General features: G+C 37.2%; 1 protein-coding gene across 10 annotated transcripts in view; it reads right to left on the bottom strand.

The window, feature by feature from the left end:
* ZMYND8 (zinc finger MYND-type containing 8) overlaps positions 1-20,829 on the bottom strand; it is a 76,295-nt gene that overhangs the window by 32,858 nt on the left and 22,608 nt on the right. For all 10 annotated transcript variants that reach the window (XM_055813557.1, XM_055813559.1, XM_013298003.3 and 7 more), the window contains 2 exons: positions 14,649-14,719; positions 1,515-1,663 (listed from right to left, as the gene is read on the bottom strand). In XM_055813557.1, the coding sequence (XP_055669532.1) occupies positions 1,515-1,663; positions 14,649-14,719 (220 nt within the window). The remainder of the gene's footprint in view (positions 1-1,514; positions 1,664-14,648; positions 14,720-20,829) is intronic.

Genomic DNA, 20,829 nt, shown 5'->3' with positions numbered 1-20,829 from the left:
TCACATCTGTTCAGAAGTAAAAGAATCTTTTGCTAACTTGTAACAAATACAGCAAAATAAGCAAGTCTGATTGCTTTTCTTCGTTAGATACTGACAACTTTATTCTATCCTGTAATATTTCAGGTCTGAGATACCTGGAAAACAGAAAAGGATTTACAGAGGGGAATGTATCAAGTTCAACAACTACAACTGTGTTTTCACATATATTTTTAAATGCATGAATAAAATGTGGAAATTAATACCCTAAGACTTAATTCCACTGTTTGTAAAATTATCTCTACACTGCACAGTTAGAAGCTCAGACTTCAGTGAGGCAACATCTCTCCCGTAAATATCCAGGATGTAGAGGAATTTTTACAGCCTTCAGAGAAGTTCAGTGAAAGCCAAACCGACAACATCAAACTAGTATAAGCATGCCTACCAATACTATTCCTAGATCTCCAATTACCCTTAAACAAAATACTCTTGACACTAAAACTGTTCTTTAGCAAGGCCTGATTTATTCACAGTCTTTGTTCCAGGACAACTGCAATGATTAGAAATGTCATCTTCTTTTCTAACCAGTGCAATCATACCAGGATAATATTTAATGTGGATGCTGTTACTCCAGGAAAAAGTGCTTTAAACCCTCAAAACTTAATCTTGTGTTTATATGATCCTGGCAAAAAACACTGACACAAAAAAGCACTCTGAAAAATACACAGGTCTGTCATTATTAAACTAGATGAGAAATTATTTCAGTAAGGCTAAAGACTGCTTTCACGTAACCTCCTCCAAGACGATGCAGGTACTTTACAGCATTTGCTATCCAATACACTTCATGTAATTCTTTCACTTGCATCACACAACGAATCAGAATTATTAAAGCCTTCTGGAGTCAAGTTCTTCTAAGAACTACAACAAATGCTATAAATTCAATATTCAGAAGACACTGAAAATAAGGTATCAAGCATGAAAACAGATAAAAGTACTGTCAAGGTGATTCTTTGATTTAATTGGTTTGGTAGGAGTGTACACTGCCCAGCAATTTAAAGGATGAGGAGCGAATCCGGAGAGTACCAAGGAAAGAACTGGACTTTTACTAATAGTTGGCAATAGGTCTGAAAGCAGGTGAGGGAATTCCACTGACATTATGAGATCTTTCTTAATCTAGAGTATCAGGCCACAGAACATTTCCTTTTAATGGCTTTAATTAATAACAGCTATTATTGTTGTTACTATATTCCTTCATAATAATCTCATTCAAAATGGCATTTATTGGGTATACATCTTACTAGCTTTATGAAATCAAAAACCAGGATGCAGGTGGTATTCCTCATACAGATGTAAAACCAAAATAAATGAACATCCAAATCCAAGTTACACTGCCAACTCCCACACCCACTGTATTTAAAAAAGAATATCCACTTCTTAGTAAAAAAATGGAGATTCCTAAAGAGAGAGCTCCTGATCAGCTGTCTCTACATCCTTCATTGTTTCATATTCTAGCATAACAAGACCTTGAGTTCTCTTACCTGCTCTTTATTATTACTGTTCAATAGACCAGGTTTCTTTTTCTTTTTTATAGGACTTGTTGATGCATCCTGTGGTGAGTGCCCATTAGAGGAATGTGGAGGGCTGGGAAATTTCCTTTTTTGTGCTGTGCGTTCAGCAGAGCCAGGATCTATAGCAGATACAAACAATATGGTTGAAGAGGTTTCTGAATTAAAAGCATTTAAACAAGGTTATGGTTTGTCATTCATACTCCTTTACTGAACTGAATAAATATTCTCATTTGTCTTTCACCCAGTCACTGACAAAGCTAAAAGCACAGACTGGCTAAGCCATGCCACTGTTAAGTGAAACCTCAATACAGTAATTTAGATTAACATTAAATATTTTTTTCTTTTCCCACAGCATTCTGGTCATCTCCAATTTTAGTATCTTTTAAACTATAACAACATTTCTTCTGTAGTTTAGCAGAGTGCTATGCTAATTTGTCATATACTTTAGAAGCAGAGAAACATCAACAGATCTTAACAGCTTTGCTCAAGTAATCTAGGAATATAAGCAACAGATGTTAAAATATGGTAAGAGGAAAGTCAGTCCTCATCATTTATTACTCATATTTACATAAATGTATTGAAATAGGTCAATACAAAAATGAAGTTGTCCTATAGTCTGACAATAAATACACCATCTCAAATAGTCATTTGCAGTACCTGTTAAATTGAATTGTAAATTAAGACTCCTAGTCAAGCAGAAACCTTTGACAGCAAGAGAGCAACAAACAGCAAGTGACATAGCTTCAGTGTCTCTCACAGTCGGAGCTCTCACACTGAATCAAGAAAATTACAAGAGCAGTTTAACAAGTCACAGCTTCCATCTATGCCTGAAGTTAACTATCCCAAGTAACAAAGCTGGCAGAAGGGAGCATGTGCCTGTATCTCAGTTGCTCTATGTCACGGATTGTCATTTTAGCGTAAACTCGTCATACCAGCAACTAAAGTAGCCCTGGTGGCTCTGAACTGCATTTTATGAAACTTGTGCAAAATTATTTAAAAAATTATAAGGAAATTGGTACATAGCTCTATCAAACTACTATCTACCGTGATGATTTTCATGTCTGCCTCACCCCTCCAATTATGTTAAAGTATTTGAATTCTTCAAAGATTTTTAATTCACCTTTTTTTAACATGGTCACAAAACACTTGTTTTGTGTTCATTAGAATATTCAGAAGGAATTATTTACAGCCTTAAAAGAGTTAATGCACTTCAGAAAAAAATCGCTGACAGGCTTATCAGAAATATCCTAGGTGAAAATAAGAGCATTTGCAACTTCATTTTGTCAGAACAAAATTTAAATGATTCCTAATGAATATGGAATGCTCGGCTCAATTACAAAGAACTTACTGACATTTTTCAAAAAAACCAAGTATGGAATCAGCTGTAATAGACAATCACAGAACAGTGAAACAATCTTGACAAAATACAAATGAAAGTTCAACAAAGTTGGTTTAACATGTTCATTATTTCCTTAAACTTTTAATGCATGCAACAAAACAAAATAATCGATAAAACCACAGGGATCAGACATCATCAATGATATCTTAGAGAAACAACTGAACCCTTCCCAAAGTCATTCCCATATTTTCAATCCCCTATTTGCATGTGCTAGTGCAAATATTTTGTGGCTGCACACTAAGGAAAAAATCTGTCTGAAAAATAATTTTGTCCTGAGTAACTTTTTTTAATGACCCCATTCATTGCACAGCCACATAAACATTTGTAATGCATTCAGCGAACCAGTTATACTGGATGGGAACATGTAGCTGGAAGGAGAAATGCTGCTTTTGGTATTAATGTCTCCTTAAAGTTTTTTCAGTTGAACAACAGTTTTTAGCAGATACTTGACAGCAGCCAGATGCAATTAAACTGCTGGTTGCCATGATTCTATTATCCTTTCCCTCTTGGACCTGTATCCTTGCCTTCCAGGCCTCACTGGGTGATCAGTTGACCTGTCTTAGCTGCCAAGTCAGCAAAACTTCACTGAAACACTTCACCTGAAGTTTCCAATGAATCTCAGAGGTACCAGAACAACAACCAGTAACTGGATCAACTTATCAAAGTGTGTCCGTTGTCAGTAGATTTAAAGTAACTATAAAAAGGTCCGCCAAAATATACTGAAAGTTCCTCAAATACTGAAAACCACAGCACTGGACTATTTCACATAGGCAGTGGACAATCGCCTTCCTCCCACAAATGCCTCCCAACCTGACTTTTAACTGTTTATTGAATGAGACAATTTTCTTGAGCTACAACATGCCTCTCTGGGAATGATTTAAGGAGTCTCACACACAACGTAGCCACTGACACTCTCTCATCAGACAGTCTTACAAGTGGGCCAGTAAAACACAGAATAGCTTCAAACTGTATTCAGAGTAAGTCCCTGTCAAATTGAAAAGCTCCACTGAATCTCATTTGAAAGTAAGGTAATTGGACACGTGGCACAAATCTTAGATGGCACAATAAAGAACTGGATTAGATTTCTACATGATTTCTGTATTTTGTGCAAGTGTGGAGGTGAAACAGTCAATAAGGAGAAGTAAAAATTGGCTGCAATAATGATTTCCACAAATGGAGGTAAGATTAGCAACCTATGTGCTCCCCTCTAAACAGAAAAAAAGTATTTGGAACAATAGTTGAGCATGAACTATGAACAAATGACTTTTCTGTTGTGAAAAAGGGTAAACAATACTGCTGTAAAAATAGGAGTGATAACATATGACGTAATCATGAATGCTTGCAGATATGCTTATTGAAAATATTATTTAGTGGAAAGAGTGGAATAATGTCAAGCAGCCACACAATTACTAACACAGCAAAACATTTTGAAAAAATATGCTCAAAAACCCCACGATGCCACTAAAACTTACTCAGGGTGCAAGCGCAAGAAGTGATCCGAAAAGATATTTCTAGACTAAATTGCATTTCAAGAACTTATGCTATCTACATGTATGGAAGAAAAAACAATGAAAGATGGAAAAGGTGTAGTGGAAGAACTCCTGTGCAAGAAAAGGTGTACTGGTCTACATTAATTTGTGAAAAATACTAATCTTACCTACTATAATGGCACAGCATGACACTTTTTTCAGATGGGTCCAGACATGTGAAAGATGTTCACAGCTGATTAGGTAACAATTACATTACCTCTTTTTTTTTTTTTTTTCTTTCTTTCTGTTCCTGAAGCTTATACAAATTTTTTCCCAAATATATAACTGCACAGAAAAAAGTGGTTTTGACTTCTTCCTACACAATTCTATGGAAAACATGGTGCTATATGGTGACTTCTGGTTGACCAAAAGCTTGGTAACATGTGCCAAGGTAGCAATTAAGAAAACTCTAAATAAATGTGAAAACCATATGAAAAGATAGATGGAAGAAGATACAACTGAAAGAGGGATGAGAAATGCAGGAGCATTTGCCCATTCCAAGTTTTACTCAACCAGAATAGCTGCACCAGGCTAACACCACATGTAATTTCAACAATCCTAGGAAGTGTCTGCCACCTGAGTTCCGGAGGCACAGCTATTTCAGCAGTGCTGCCCAGCAGAAACTTAGTGTTGGCTCTCAGAGGAATTCTCTGTTGACTTAAGTTATAAAATTTTGGCAAAATGTAGTTAAGCTGGTTTAAATAAATAAACAAAAACTTTTAAAGTTTTGAGTTTTCTTTGACAGTAAGAAATGTGGTATTTTTTTTCCTTTCCACCCCTCCCCTTTTAGACTTGTAGGCAGCATTTAGGACCAGTTATATTCTGAAGTGCCTAGGCTGAATTAACCAATATGATATGTCTGAGACCATTGCTGTTACTTGACTCCTTTCAATTCAGACAAATCTGCCTCCGACTCCATTTAGGCCAAAATTTAGATTGATTTGACAATGTAAACAATTACCAGGTGAGGTATGTCACCTACACATATGAAAAATACCATGCCTGCCTCCTCCCCTCCTTGAGCAATTATGACAATAAGCATCCTAATACAGGCACAACTACACTGACAGAAAACTAGATGGGGCTTTTTTCAGTTTAGCTAATTCTGCCACCTGTGCATAACTCCTTTGGCTGGTATATGCTTCATACACCCCAAGGCAGCATCACCAATCCAGCTATCCCAGATGAAACACTGCAGCATCAGCCTCAGCTAAACCAAAACCCACAACTTAACCAAAGTGATCAAACCTAAAACCAAACCAGACTCTGAATTCTACTTTTTTAATTGAAGTAGAATGGAGCTTATTCAGCGTGTTTGTGTTCAGAATGAGCAGCAAAAATAGCATACCGTATCTTTTCTCATCTTTCTATCACCACACAGCTCAGAACAGCACGTGCAATGTAAGTCTTTCTATCTTTATTGTAATTTGCAGTTCTCAACAGAGACTTCCCATACGTTAAAGGCAGTTGTAAGTAAACCACTCAATGTGAAGTGATGACCATGCCTTCATACTTGTTTTCCCAATGCAGAGATCTGCAAAATTGTCTCTCTCTACAGCAAACTTCCTCCTCAAAGTACTCACAAGGATTCTGAGCTTGAGTCTCTCTCCAGCAAATAAAGCCCTCACTGTAATTCACTAAAGAGACAGGCTTTTATTTCCAGACTATGCAGACATAGCTTAAACCAGGTGAGTAACAGGTGAGTATAATTTTCTGCCCTTTGGCTTCCATTTCTTACTCCCAGGCACAAAACAGCCACCAGTGGGGCACACTAGTTTTCTTTCAGGTCTTCAGCCTCAGGTTGTGAGGATTACAAAGAAACTGCCTGTGACACTGCAGGTTGTGCCTTGGCTCTAAGCATGAAAACAGAAAATCAGCTGTAAAGTTCCTGTCATTGGCCTGCCCCCATGATGTGATGCTTCTCACTTTTAAATGCTGTTTTTTCCTAAACTGATACAGGGTCTGAACCATATCTTCTATGTTCCATACATTGCCAAGTGCTATACTGTAAACATTCAATAGCAATGATCCCTGACAACTAATGGAGAAGTATCATTTTTCTCAATGGAAGCCGGTGCTAACTCAGAAAATGTATAAAAGCAAGATGTTGTTTTCCTTGCTCTTCCCATGACACCCAAATGTAATTCTTCCTGAAAACAAGCAACACCAACATGTCTTACTGTAAGAACACAGCATAAACTGGTCAGTACCAAAGACTTATCGACAGTGATGTCTTAAACCCCCTTATGCCCTCCATTCCATAGACCTTTTTTTGTTTTTAATTTTAAAACTTCCTTAAGCTAAATGCAATGCAATTCCAGACTAAAATCTAAATTAAATCATGTCTATGTATGTATTTCTAAGCATCTATTACACTTGCACTATAGTTTCTCTACCGACAAGAACTTAATGAGAACTGATATCCACAGCACATTACACAGATCTAAGTTAAGGTTTCATAGTACCCTTCCACAGATACACCTTCTTCCCTTTTTTTTTATTCTAGCACTGTTGTTTGTTCATTCAGGAAGCCAGATGGTTTAGATAACCGATACAGCCAAACCCAACAAAATCCCAAAAAACTAATTTCAGCTGAACTAGCATACCAACAAGTCCCAAAATTGACAGTGCCAGTATAAAGGAGAAGGATGGAAATGTGGCTGACATGAAGGAGCATGCCAGCATGGCAGGTCTCACTTAGATCAGCATATTGCCTTCATGCTGCATCCTCAGTGCAACAGACAGCAAGCCAATTAAGAAAAGCCTGAGTAAACTGGTCTTACTATACATCATGATTTTCAAATTCAATCTCACAAAAACGTTTAGCAAACAAAACAAAAACCTTCTCAAAAAGTGTGGAAATTTCAGGATAAAAGTTTTTTACTGTCAGCAGTGAACTGCCCATTTTTTTGAGCTGGTATGGAAGGGAAGAAATGTTTTGCATTTCAAAATGAAGCACAGACAATCAAAAGATTTATCTTAACTGCATGAAGTTTACTGTAATTTATGAAGAGTATTAGTTATTCAAATTCTGTACCTAATTTTCTTACATTTATATTCATGTTGTATGAATAATGGGCTGTTATTAAGTGGTAATAATCTACTGCTTGTAGAACAAGACTTTTCTGTTATGGAAATTTCAGAAAGCGCGAAGAGGGAAACTCTGAAACACACTTGTTTAAACAGGAAAAAAAAAATCATCAAAAAAGGTTTTCAACATGAGTTGTGATGAAGATGGTGAATTAGCAGTCATTTTGGTTTTCCAAGAGCCAGAAACAGCAAGGTATTGTTTCAGTGAAAGCACTATTTTAATCTTCCAGAAACAGTATTAGATATCAGTAAACTGAGACTTAGTTACACCAATAAAAGTTTTCTGTGATTTAAGGAGGTTTTTGATATCTCAGTGCAAGTGGGTCGAATATGCAAAATCCTGAATTAATGTTTCCAATTAGAAACCTACTCAATTGTTCTACATAGGTTAGACACTCAGCAAAAATGTTACTTAAACACAGTGAGCCCAAGGCTACTTCTGTTAACTATCCCTTTTATTATGACACAGAATAGTTCTGCCAACATTTGGTGAACCAGATCAAGGAATTAACTTAGATTAAATGTAACAGAACAAAAGAACAAAAATTCATGAAAGCAGTTTAATGAAGAATTCATCTGATAGCTGTAAGAATCAGCCGGGCTAGCTGTTGCAGTTTAACCCCAGCTGGCAACTAAGTACAACACAGCTGCTCACTCACATCTCCTGCAGTGGGATGAGGAGAAGAATTGGGGGGGAAAAAGGTAAAACTCATGGGTGGAGGTAACAGTATAATAACTGAAATATTATAATAATAATAGTAATGAAAAGGGAGGCAACAAAAAGAGAAAGAAATAAACCCCAAGACAGCCAAGAGATGCACAATACAACCACTCACCACCCGCTGACCGATGCCCCGGCAGTCCCCCAGCAGCGATCGGCCTCCCCCAGCCAACTCGCCGCAGTTTATATACTGAGCATGACATTCTGTGGTATGGAATAGCCCTTTGGCTCATTTGGGCCAGCTGTCCTGGCTATGTTCCATCCTGGCTTCTTGCGCACCTCCTTGTTGGCAAAGCATGGGGAACTGAAAAGTCCTTGACTTAGAGGTAAGCACTACGGAGCAACAACTAAAGCATCTATGTGTTATCAACATTATTTTCACACTAAACCCAAAACACAGCACTATACCAGCCATTAGGAAGAAAATTAACTCTATCCCAGCTGAAACCAGGACACTAGCTTAAAAAAGACAGCAGCATGAGAGAAAGTACAAGACTGTAAAGGTGACTGAAGACTGCTTAAGCTGTCATTACCCCACAGAAATGTATAATTATGCCTTTAGAAGGACAAGAACAAAAACAGAAAACTGACTTCCACCTAGACTGTCACTCCTCTCTTTCCTCCTCCTCAAAAGCTCTGAATACACATACTTTAAATGGTGTTGACGGAAATCACTGAAGAATTCTGAGAGAAAAAGGAGCAACATTAACTCCATTGTCAGCATCATTACAGTCCAATTTGACAGAACAGGCTTCAGTTAATAATTTATATGGATTCCAGAACTGTGAAGTCTCCCAGTTGTATTTATATCCTGAATGGTTGCTAATAGATTTATGATTTTTCAAATTCATTACCTACAATAGTATAGCAAGCTTAACTCTCTTCAAAACACTTAACAAAATCATGGATAAATCTGTTAGAACTTATACTCAACTTTGAGGCATTTTAATCTTATGCCAGAATTTTGCAACATGATACAGTTGCAATCAACCACTAAAGCCCTGTTCACATTCCAGAAACTTCAATTGATGCAATTAATACAATCCAGTTGCTTAATGTAATAAATAACAGAGGTTAGCCCTGGCTGTGTAAATTCTGATCCACTCCTACTACGTTACAATTTCACACAAGTACAAAAAAGATACTGTTACTTCTTTCTTCATTGTAGGACTTCTGAAGATAAAAGAAAAAGAAACATGTCCCAACAACTTGCAACCTAAGAGATGTAAGTTGTTTATAAGCTAGAGCCTGGCTGTATACAGGGGGATGTGCTGCCCCAAGGCACTCCTGAAGACCCCCTGTTGACTACTAAGTAACAAGGGCCCTGCTCTGGAGACAGAAGCCTCCGTGGCACTTCTACTTAGTGGAGGATTCTCAAATTACAGTTCACATTGGAGTGAGAATCTCATCTCTAGGTGATTAAATACTTGGTCGCTGCAAAGAAAGTTGATACGCAATTTACTATTATGAAACTGTTACAAAACATATAATGTATTCTGGAAATTCCATTTTACTAGGCATTTTGCATTTATATTCATAACATCCAAACCTTTTACCACTGAGAGAAGCCCCTGAGACCAAAGCCTTCATCAACACAAACCTGCAGCAATACAAAAGCTGTAAAAGCTAGAATTCTCACTGTTAAGCACTAGTGTTTCAGCATATGATTTTATGACAAGCTAGACCATCTAATGCCTAGTTGTCACTCATGGAGGCAACTCTGCTCCTAGCAATGACATCTGTCCAACTCCCTAGTGATCTGGCTCAGGGAGATAGGCAGGTAGAAAACAACTTCTATACCTAAGTCCTTAACTGACTCAGAAGAGGACTGGCTAAGAGCCAGCATAGATGTAAAGGCAATATAAGGGATGTATGATTGATGACGGGAGGAAGAGAGTTAAAGAGCTCCTTTTGACTAGTCACTAAACAGGCAATGGTTACAGTACTAGCTGAAACACGAAACACACATGGAAGTCCATCTGCCACCACAGCTAACTACTGTTGGCAGGCAGTTAGTTTTTTAGCAGAAAACTAATGCGAAAATTAAAAAAAAAAAACCCACAACAAACAAATTCTTCCAGGTTAATAGGATGAAAAAGCCCAGTGGAGAGTTCACTGCTGTCCAAAGAGAACACTTAAATGCAAGTGAAGATAGAATGCCACCAAAACAATTAAGTTTGTTATGCTGCTCTGGAACCACAACTTGGAAATACTCAGAAAATTATCTTGCAAGCCCCATCCTGAAGTACTTAATAAACAAAGTTTAAAAGCAGGCCATAGGGCAAGAACAGGAATATAACAAGTTGTTTCTGTCAGACATTTAATGTATCATATGCAGTGGACAAAATATTATAATAATCTATTCCATAGCCTTTCTCCTTTGCTAAACAGCAATCCTCTGTTGACTCCATTTTATGTTTTGGGACCCTTCGTATTCTCATTAAGCCGTCATTTCCCATTTCCAGTTCTCAGATGCCTTATGCCTTCTTGTTCTGATCAAAAGCCTCGTGTATTTTAAAACCTTGTCTCTAGTAAAGCTGCATACACAGAGATTATAAGCAGATTTAAATTATAACTGCTACAGTAACTCTACTTCTCTTCCCTTCCCCACCTCACCAGATGTCTGTCCCCACAACATTTTGCAGACAGGCACTTGTATATAATAGTAGGGTTGATCAGTTCATGATTCAGACAAAAAACTAATACTATAAAAAATTATCAAATTTCTGCCAAATCAGCTGCTTGATATAGCTTACTATGCAACAGTATAAGCATCAGTGCCAGCCTAAGGAGAAAGGTAGAAAAATGCGGCTGAAGATGAGTGTGTAGGGCTGCGTAGCTCTAACCACAGCTACAGACTCACTCTTACATATCACATTATAAAGTGTAAGTAAGAAGTGTCAGCTATGGTTTTAAGCTCTAGTTTTATTACAGCTTAACCCTACCTAAATGCTTGCTAACAAAGCCCTATACTTCCTGCACCCAACTGGTATACTCCTGCCTTCTCTCTTAAACCAGTTCTGGCAGTCTACCAAGCCATTTCAGCACACTAAGCTAGTAGAATACTATTCATGTTTTATGGTTCAGCTAAGTTTCCTGCCAGCTTAGGTATGGAAGGAAGTGGATAAAACTGCTGCATTGAGCAGTTTGACCAGCTTAGGCTGCTTTGAAACCACCACCTTACTTAAACCAATCCAACGGCTATGTTAACACCCTTGTTACAGATTAAACAATGCATGTTGCAGCTTAGCTTAAAATGAACTGGAATTGATTTATAGCAATTAAAATTAAAGTGCTTATACCAAAGCAAGAATGTCCATGAAGAGGTCTGCATCAGGCTAATTGGTTTTAAAGCAATTTAATTTATTATCCTATAACTTTCTTTTGACATGGCCTCACATGAGCTGTACAAACTGTAGCAGAGCAAGTTAGGTTACTAACTTGCAGCATAGCAGCCTTTCCAGTACAAGTGTGAAGTTACACAACACCACTGACTGATCTCCTGCACAGGCTTTTCAGACCATCAAAATACCAAACAAAGAAGAGCTGCATGCTTCCCTTAAGGGTTTGTCTACATAGGGTCAGTTTAATCGTCTACATTCTTTCTAAAACAATGTAAAACTCCGAACAAGATTAAGATTACAAGAGGATACATCCCACCAGTTCAGAACCCTGATGTACTTTTCCTGCCTTATACAGAGTGTAACTAGTTGTACAATTCTGGTATGTGACCTTTCTGCTGCAGAAACACTGCACTGAACAGAGAACCTTGTTTCAATCCAAATAACAGAAGTCCAGAATAATTCACTTTAGCAGGCCTATAATAGGGCCAGCTCTTGGCAGATGACATTTATGATCCTTTTATTTTTTACGCAAAACTACACCTTCAACTATTATGAAGTTCTACTACTAATTCATAGATTAGGCTAGGAATACAGCAAAGCAAGATGACTTACAGGCACGTCTCAAGATTTCTTTACAACACACACCACTTCACTGAAAAAAATATATGCCTGCAAGGGCTTGAGGTGAGTAGTTGTTACTTTTGCCCACAGAATGGTGCTGGCATGGGTTTTCTCAATATACATGTCAAATTTAACAAAACCATTAAAGCAAATCATTATCTAGTTGAATATCAATTCCATTATTATTATTCAATCAATTCAATCTCTTGTTAAGTTTTATCTTCGCTATGGTGATGTACAAAGGCTGTTCAGATCACTCTCACTGGTGTTTAAGGGTCCTACTGTGTACAGACCAGCAGGAACTTCCACACAGTGACAGCCTGGGCCAATCTAAACTAGCACTGTGGCAATCCTGTCTTTGTCTTCCAAATCCCTTTCCTTTCAGTCACTACCCAATCTTGCCTATAAGCTGGTTCAGGGAGTTGTATCAACAGTAAACTCAGTACAAAAACAGGCACCTTTTTCTGCCAGGTTAGCTCCCCCCAAATTCACCAAATTGACCAGAGCCCACAAAGCAAGGGGAGCTGCAGGATCAGGTGGCTGAGAAGGCTGGGAGATGGAAGACTGACCCTTTCAATAACCACAAGGTATTAAATCAGCTCACTGTCCTGGGAAATGTCATCTTAACCCTACAAAAATAAAAAAGTAAAAAGTTTCCCATGGGCTTAATTCATTGCAACAGTACACCTTGAGTGAGGTCAGACCAGCATTAGAACTAACGTAAGGGAAAAGTACTTTTTTTTCATGGACCATATACCTGATCCCAAGTAAAGCAACAGAATGAAAATGCAGGCATCTACATAAACAGGTATCAGTCTCATAAATAATTTTCAGACATTATGTCAGTGACACAACTAATAGTTTAGCTCCCTTGATGCATGTGAAACTCTTATTAGTACTAATATTTGGCCAAAGTCTTTCTAAGGACAAATGAAGGTGAGATTTCATGGGCAGCTAAATGCATCTAATAATTCCCTTTGTCTCTTATACTGAGTTCTCATATTCACCAAACTTTCACAAACTGGTCACTAAACAGTTTTTAAGTTGGTTAGAAAGTTCGCGCAGCTGGGATCTGACAAAGACCACAAAGGAAGTAAGCAGTGGGAGTACAAAGCTGGGAGCTTACTCCATTCAGTAACAATCATTAAAGCAACAAAAAATAGTTCACTTTCTGCTGGCTTAGAAAACTGAAACACAGAGACAAGTAAATATCAAAAGCAGTCCAATGATGAAGACTGATATGCAAGGCCAGAAGCAGAGAAGGGAGAAAAGGATAGGCAGAAGCAGCGAAAGGGGCAAGCAAATCTCTTCCGAGCTGTCAGACTGTACATACTACTTCATCTAACCATATCATGAGAACTGAAACAGGAAATTTACTGTCCATTAGTACAAGACCTAAATGCAATTTAATAACCATGTTACCTACCCAAGCTACCTCATTAAAAAAACAAAGGAATGCACATGATCTGTGCCACACTTTCAAGACAATTACATCTGCACATTCAGGATTAACTAGACTTATGACCCCTGTAGTAGAAATGTGAAAGTAAGTGGGTATGTGCCAGAATTTTAAAAGGATGGTAGTAACCCCTGCTGACATTTTACAAAAATGGCTTTCAAGTAAACTGAGCTGCAAAGTCAGGTGCAAGTACAAAAGGAGATGGACAGGGAGTCGGCAGTCAATTATAATGAACTGGAGTAAACAATTAAGTGCAAGTATTCTGAATGAAGAGCATTTCTGTCCCTCCACTTCAAATGATCGTGGGAATATTTACACTGATATAGATGGTTACATATTTGGATTTCTTTATGCTAAGAAATAACATCATTTGCCTGTAGTAACTCATTCATAGGGAAAACTCCAGAAACCAGAAGGACAGAAATTCTCTCAGTCACCTACAATTCCACCAATAAGTTTAATTCATTTCAGGAATGGGTATGTAAGTGTCCATGAAATACATACTCTGCAGGGACCAATTTCTGTGGAAACAGAAATGTTACTGTTCTTCTTTATTCTTAGGAAAATTAGGTATCATTACTGTAGAAAATTCTACCTTATTAATATTATTACTAGTACTACTATTTTCTCCTACATTAAAAATCTGAAAGTACTTTAAAGGAAGCCAGGGCAAGATACAAGAAGCTGAAGTTCTTCCACAATTTAATCTAAGTTAGTTATTCATAAACCAGAAATAACACTGCAGGGGTGGGAAAGTTTAACATATAATGAAAACCAAGCAAAAATTAAAACACTTTCTGACATACAACAATCCCTGTAAAATATACAATGAGTCTTGAGTCTTCACTCCAGAGCAGCTTCATGGTAGACTGCACAGTTTCACTATCCTGGTTTACAAATATTCATGCATTGCAGAGCACAGAAAAAATATTCCTTCTTACCTTTGGATCGAGTGGAGATATCCATCCCCTCCACCACCTCCTGCTCTGCCTTTATTTCCTCTTCAGCCAAGCTGCAGGATTCAAAAAGGTCAATTAGAACAGTTATAGACTGTATTTTTCCCATGTCTCATATATAAAAGTTCAATATAACACTATTAAATACAACTATATTAAAATTCCTAATGAAATGAAAGGTTTGCTGTTTGCCAGAGTATACACTGACCAAAACATCTAAAGAAACAATCCAGGTATGCATGTGTGTTGCATGTTATCAACTACAAAAGTAACATTTTCATACTACCAACGGCCTTGTAACACGTACTGAAGATCATACCACTGTATGTATAGATTCTGTGTGACAAACAGGAATTCTGTTCCTTGTAGCTCCTAATCTAAGGCCTCCATAAACTGTGTGGATGGATGCCTGCTAACATTTAAACACTCATCAGCGTGAATGAACAGCTTAGCTGAAGTACAGATTTAGCAACATAGAACAGCTTGCAAAATTAGAAGGTACAATGCACTTCTAAAAACTATTAAATAATTTCAAGAATCTTGAAACTAGACTATACATAGAAAACAATGTTTATAATTTATTGGCAATACAATTCCACCAATTATTAACTATAATAAAGAGTAAATAAAACAGTTGTTACTATTATTCAACCATTCAATCTTACATAGACAGTTTTAGTTTAATCCAGGCAAGATTAAATGATTAAGTAATGACAAACTATATCTGACTTTCTGATATTCTAGATTCTTACTGTGATGTCATTCAAGAAAATAACTCAATGAATTTGGCTAGTTACAACAGTTTGAGGAAGGAAGGTGGAAAGGGGAAGAAAAAAGAACTAGAATGAATATGAAGTTACACACCAGTTTTGGAGAATCTGACTATCGTAGATGAAAGATAAAAGAAAACATGATGTTGAAGGAAACACAAATTCAAAATGACAGACAAATGAGGTTATGGTGCCTGAAGCAGGTATCACAGTCGTCCACAAATACCATCAGAGCACAACAGCCAAGTGGGACGTGGATTTTTTTCCTCTGTAGTGCCAATTTCATGTCTAGTCTGTTAATGATACCACTGCACATTGATACAGCAGACCATGAACTACTGCTGTTATGGAGTGGGCTCAGATTCCATTCAGCCACCCCAGCTCTAGGAACAGCTATTTCTACCAGAGGCCAGGAGGCCAGCTAGAGACCTTTGCTTTAGCCACTGTGTTAAATCGCCTGAGACAGCTCATGAGAGCTGGGAAACAACACTGAGGACTTGGTTACATTTATATCAGAGAAACTCTTCAGCCTGACAAACAGTTTATATTAGCAGAAGTTTTGTTACTAGTATAACCTAAAACAGCTTCCTAAACAAAGTAAAACTTACCAGCAGGACTTTTCATCTTGTATTTGCTAAAACTGCTTTTAATCAACTGTCAGCTACTGGGGGGTTGGGTTGCAATTACTTTCACACTTCTAATCAGGACAGTTATGTCAGAAAAAATTTTAAATACAAATTAACTGAGCTCAATATATGGAAGACCCAAAGCTGCGAAGATCCATGAACTTCAGAAATCATTACTCTCTATTTGTCATTTGTATATAGCAATAATTTACAAATTAAGCTCTTCAACGTCATAAAACACTGAAGAGAAGTTCTATTCTACCAGCATCCAGTCTCCCATCTCATGGACTATGCTGCTAATTTCAGTAGCAAGGAAAGGCACCATGTGACCAGAATTATGGTAAACGTGTAGTACAGTTGACCCTAGCACAATCCTTCTCAGATTTATTTTGCATGGGCAGATTAAATGCATAACATAGTTGACTGTACCACAATGCTCACCAATTTACTATGCATGGGCAGCTCAATTATACTGCACATTTGTTACACCCTTTCCCAGAGGGCTTCCAGCAAAGAGGACCTGGCAGTGTGTTGCAGACACCAAAACATTTCATGCACCACTTGCCTCTGCCCATTCTCTTTCCTAAGCAACGGGAAGGGATGGGCTCAGGGGATAGGTTCATTGCTCTCTTCCAATGTTGCACTGGGTTTTTTCTTCCCCTCCCCCCCTTTATTTCAATATCACCAAACTGTAACAAATTCCTTATTTTTAAAACATCATGTATATATGATTAATAATACGCACAGGTAAATATGTAACAACATAGTCATTCTGTCATAAGTGAAGTAATTTCGCAGTACACATTACCTGGTTTTAAAATACAGATCCAGTTTCAGCCACAGACTAGGACATACAAGTCGTTACGCGACTCAGATTGAAGTCTTAAGATCATTTTACACAGGTTGCTACTAAAAGGAATGGTTATCCCAATCCCAAATTTCATGTTCCAGAAACAGCATTCATTTTAACTGAATCAGTTTTGTGATCCAGCTCACTGTGCAGCTGGATGTGCAGAAAAGAGGAAATGGGAGTGTACCATGTGTGGGAAGAGGGGGGTGAGGGGTAGCGTTAATATCCTTTCAGCAGCAGCTCACATTTAAGTTTCATTACAGCAATCATAACATTCCAGACTTATCCAAATTATCAGGTGCATTTTGTTCAAATCACAATCTCATGGGAGCATGACACAAGAAAGATACAGTAGTTGCTACAAATCGGTATTACAAGACACAGTTGTGCGTGAACCCTGGCTGAGAAATGGTTGTGAGAGATGAATACAGCAACACAGTAGCAGGAACTGTTCCTACCTCCCTGAGCAAAGCAGCAGGGGAAGTTACAGTGCTGGTGGGAAATGCTCTGCACCCGTGGGCCCGAACCTAGCAGGGCAGGGCTGTTACACGTCAGGATTCCTACGTATTAGCTACAGCGTATGATGTTTCTTCAGCTCTAAATGTGTCTCTCCCCATCTAATGAGCTTAATTTACGAAATTCAGCCAGTTTCCTCCATCAACTTTTCAGTGTTCTTTCAATAGATCTATAGAGGCAAGAAAAACATTCTTCATAAGCAGTTCCAAGGTGAATAAAGTATCTTCACTTGATACAGCACATAAAAGATGCCTGAAGACAAGTTTCCCAAATATCTGAAATATTAATGAACAGCTGAAAATGCATTCACCACTTCACACAGAAGTTCTTCATTTTCCTTTGCAGTGGGGGTGCATATATCCTATACAGACATATGCACACTGTGCGTCACCCACAACTAAAACAGAATTCAGCAATTATCTACTACACTATGAAAACTGAGCCTTGCAAGAACAGATTGCATCTCCATATCCTCTACTATAATTAATCTTGCTCAATCTTTTAAGGGCAGAAACATTTAAGTATGTAAGAAAACCAGTGAGATTGTTCTGAAAAAAAACAAGGGGGGGGGGGGGGGGGGGGCAGAACAGGACAGTTAAATAAGCATATTAGACATAGCTATAAAAGATACTTAAAATTCACAGCTCTTCAGAAGCATGTCCCATTGTTTTATTTACTGTCATGTATTATGACTTGCACAAAGTGACATTGTTTGAAGGGTGGCAGTGATGACTGTAGAATCTTTAAAATTCAAGTTTATAAATACATGCTAGCAATTCACAGCAAGTTTACAGTAACTTTTCTAAAGCTGACCGATCTTTTCACCTTCACATTTTCCATCAATACAAGAAATATTCTGAAAATGCTTTATAAAAGCACAAACTTCTAAATGCAGAAATTTCATTAGCAAAAGATTTCCAATTAAATAATTCAAGAGAAACAGGTCCTTAATGCAGGTGCCTTACTACTACCCAATAACAAAACAAAAAAGAAAATTAAACCCAGTAGCAAAACAACTATAAACAAGCATCTAGTTCTATGGAAACAGTAACTGTATGATCAAGTAGACTATTCTAGAGAGTTTTATTTTGAGAATTCATTTTTGCAGGGCTTAGAGCTGTTATTTCAGATAGCATGCATCAGTATCATGCATGTGCACTATGAATGTGATGCTCTGATGTTGCGGATCAGAAATGATACTGGTATACACTCAATCAACTACCTATATGAATACAATAAATACCTTATGTCATTCTGAAAGTTACTCTTATTTCCTTATTAAGATGAATGATCACAGACAAGCATATTTTAAGAACACAACTGAAACTTAAGCTTTGCCAGTTTCACTGTCAATTGACTAGAACACCAATTAATCATTTAAAACTTCCCTACTCCTATTGACAAAAACTGGAGAAAAAAAAAGGGAAGAAATTCTTTTCTAAAATGTTAAACTGATTTGTTTCATACAAATTACTTTAACATGTCTGAATGAGGGGGAAAGGGGTGGAGGTTATTCCTCTGGGGACAGCTGGGGACAGAAAGAAAAAAAAAATAAGGACTGCAAACGTACAAGATTTATTGATACTTAGGTAAAACCACAAACAGAACTTAACTGCCTAATTTTTAAATATGTTCTCTGTTAAACTGAAGAGAGGATGGGAGTTTTTATATGAAATTCAGTTTTTCATATATCAGACCAGTAAATAAAATACTGACTTTTGTTTAGGAAAACCATTCCTGTACTAGTAGTAATACCTACCTGAGAAAATGTACACATACAAAAATATTTAAAACTGCTCTAACCTATATTAACTACAAAGAGCAATTAAAAGTTGCAGATGAACTACTGCACCTTGACATTTAACCAAGAAAAACTGACAGATCTGGAAAACCACTCGAAACAGCTAATGCCCACATATACAATCCCAATCTCATTAGGGAATAAACACATTAAATTAAAATCAAGAACTATGTATTTATGGAATTCATTTTTCCTTTTAATTAATAGAAAACAAAACAAAAAAACACCCTAATTTAAGACTATAAGCACTAAAACTGAATGTCATCCTTAAGATTCAGTTCCTGCCTCTCCTGTATCACATTTGTGAGTAGCAATTTTAAATAATGATTTCAAAAAACTGCATTCAATAAAAATTTGAAAAAAATATTTGCATGCCATTGCTGAATAAATAGCAGCTTTGTATAAGCACTCACCTATAACAGTCTCTTACTCATCGGTAGCTATGCTATTTATGCAGGATTCTTAAAATGGCGTCTGACAGCACTGCACTGCCTCATTCCTGTACTGTAGCTAAAATGGTAGCAGTTTATTCAATAACAGTATCTCTTTTTCAAACAGCAGTGCTATATTTGAAGCAAGTATCTAAATATCAGAAATGGTAAAGTACGACAAAAGGACACCTGACATCCAAATGTTTAACTAAAAAGGCACAAGACAGGGAGTTTTGTGAAGACACAGGTTACTAAGGAAATCACTCAATTTTAGATTCACTCTCCAGTTTGAGCACCTCGTGTTTTACATTTCCTTTCGCAGAATTCCCTGCAAAATGCTCAATTTGTGTTAAGGAATTAACACACAAAAAATGCTTGTTCAGATATCTACATAAAGCAATGTTTAAGCTAGTTACCTCTGATAACAAGCAAAGTAAATCTATATACATATTTAATCTAAAGAACATTTAGGTCATTTTTTAAACCCTCTTCTTATTCAGTGTGCAATCATATTAGCTCCACAGAAGAGAAAATTCTGGGAGGGATGGAGATCCTTGGTGTCACATAATCTTCTTTAAGACTATAAACTATAGAGCTCAGGCCCAAGCAAGGCAGCCAGAATAGCTATAGATTTCAGATGCTAAAAACATAATTTGAGAACAATCATGTATGGAAGTAAAGGCTTATGCTGCTTAAATTAAGGATCTTAACATCCTGCTACAGCATGGCTTTAATCTCACAGTATGAAACTCAGATGCTATGACAACTGACAATAAAGGGTTAACATAAGAATGACAGACAACTTCTACCAAATAAATAACACTCAGCTCCTATGTAGCTATTTCTAAATTAGACTTTAACCCATGAATACAAGACATGTTTTTTAATAAATACATGTAAAATACTTTCTAAATACAATTTAAAGGGACAAGCTTGATGGCCTACTACAACGGTTTTCAGTCTCTGGTTTGCAGACCCCTCAAAGCCACTGTACTACTACTAAGGGGTTTGCAGACAATAACTAAGTAAATCAAACCTAGTCTAACAGGCTTAAATTCACAATAATGGGATTCATGTGCCCATGGGAAAAAATATTAGGTACCCACAGATAACAAAATTTGAAAACTGCTGTCTACCACATTCTACATGGGCAAAGGTTATGTTCAACTTCC

The sequence above is a fragment of the Falco peregrinus genome, chromosome 9 (genome assembly GCF_023634155.1).
Source record: "Falco peregrinus isolate bFalPer1 chromosome 9, bFalPer1.pri, whole genome shotgun sequence".
Classification (NCBI taxonomy): Eukaryota; Metazoa; Chordata; class Aves; order Falconiformes; family Falconidae; genus Falco; species Falco peregrinus.
Note: the sequence above shows the minus strand (reverse complement) of the source record. Positions and strands in the feature narration are given on the sequence as shown.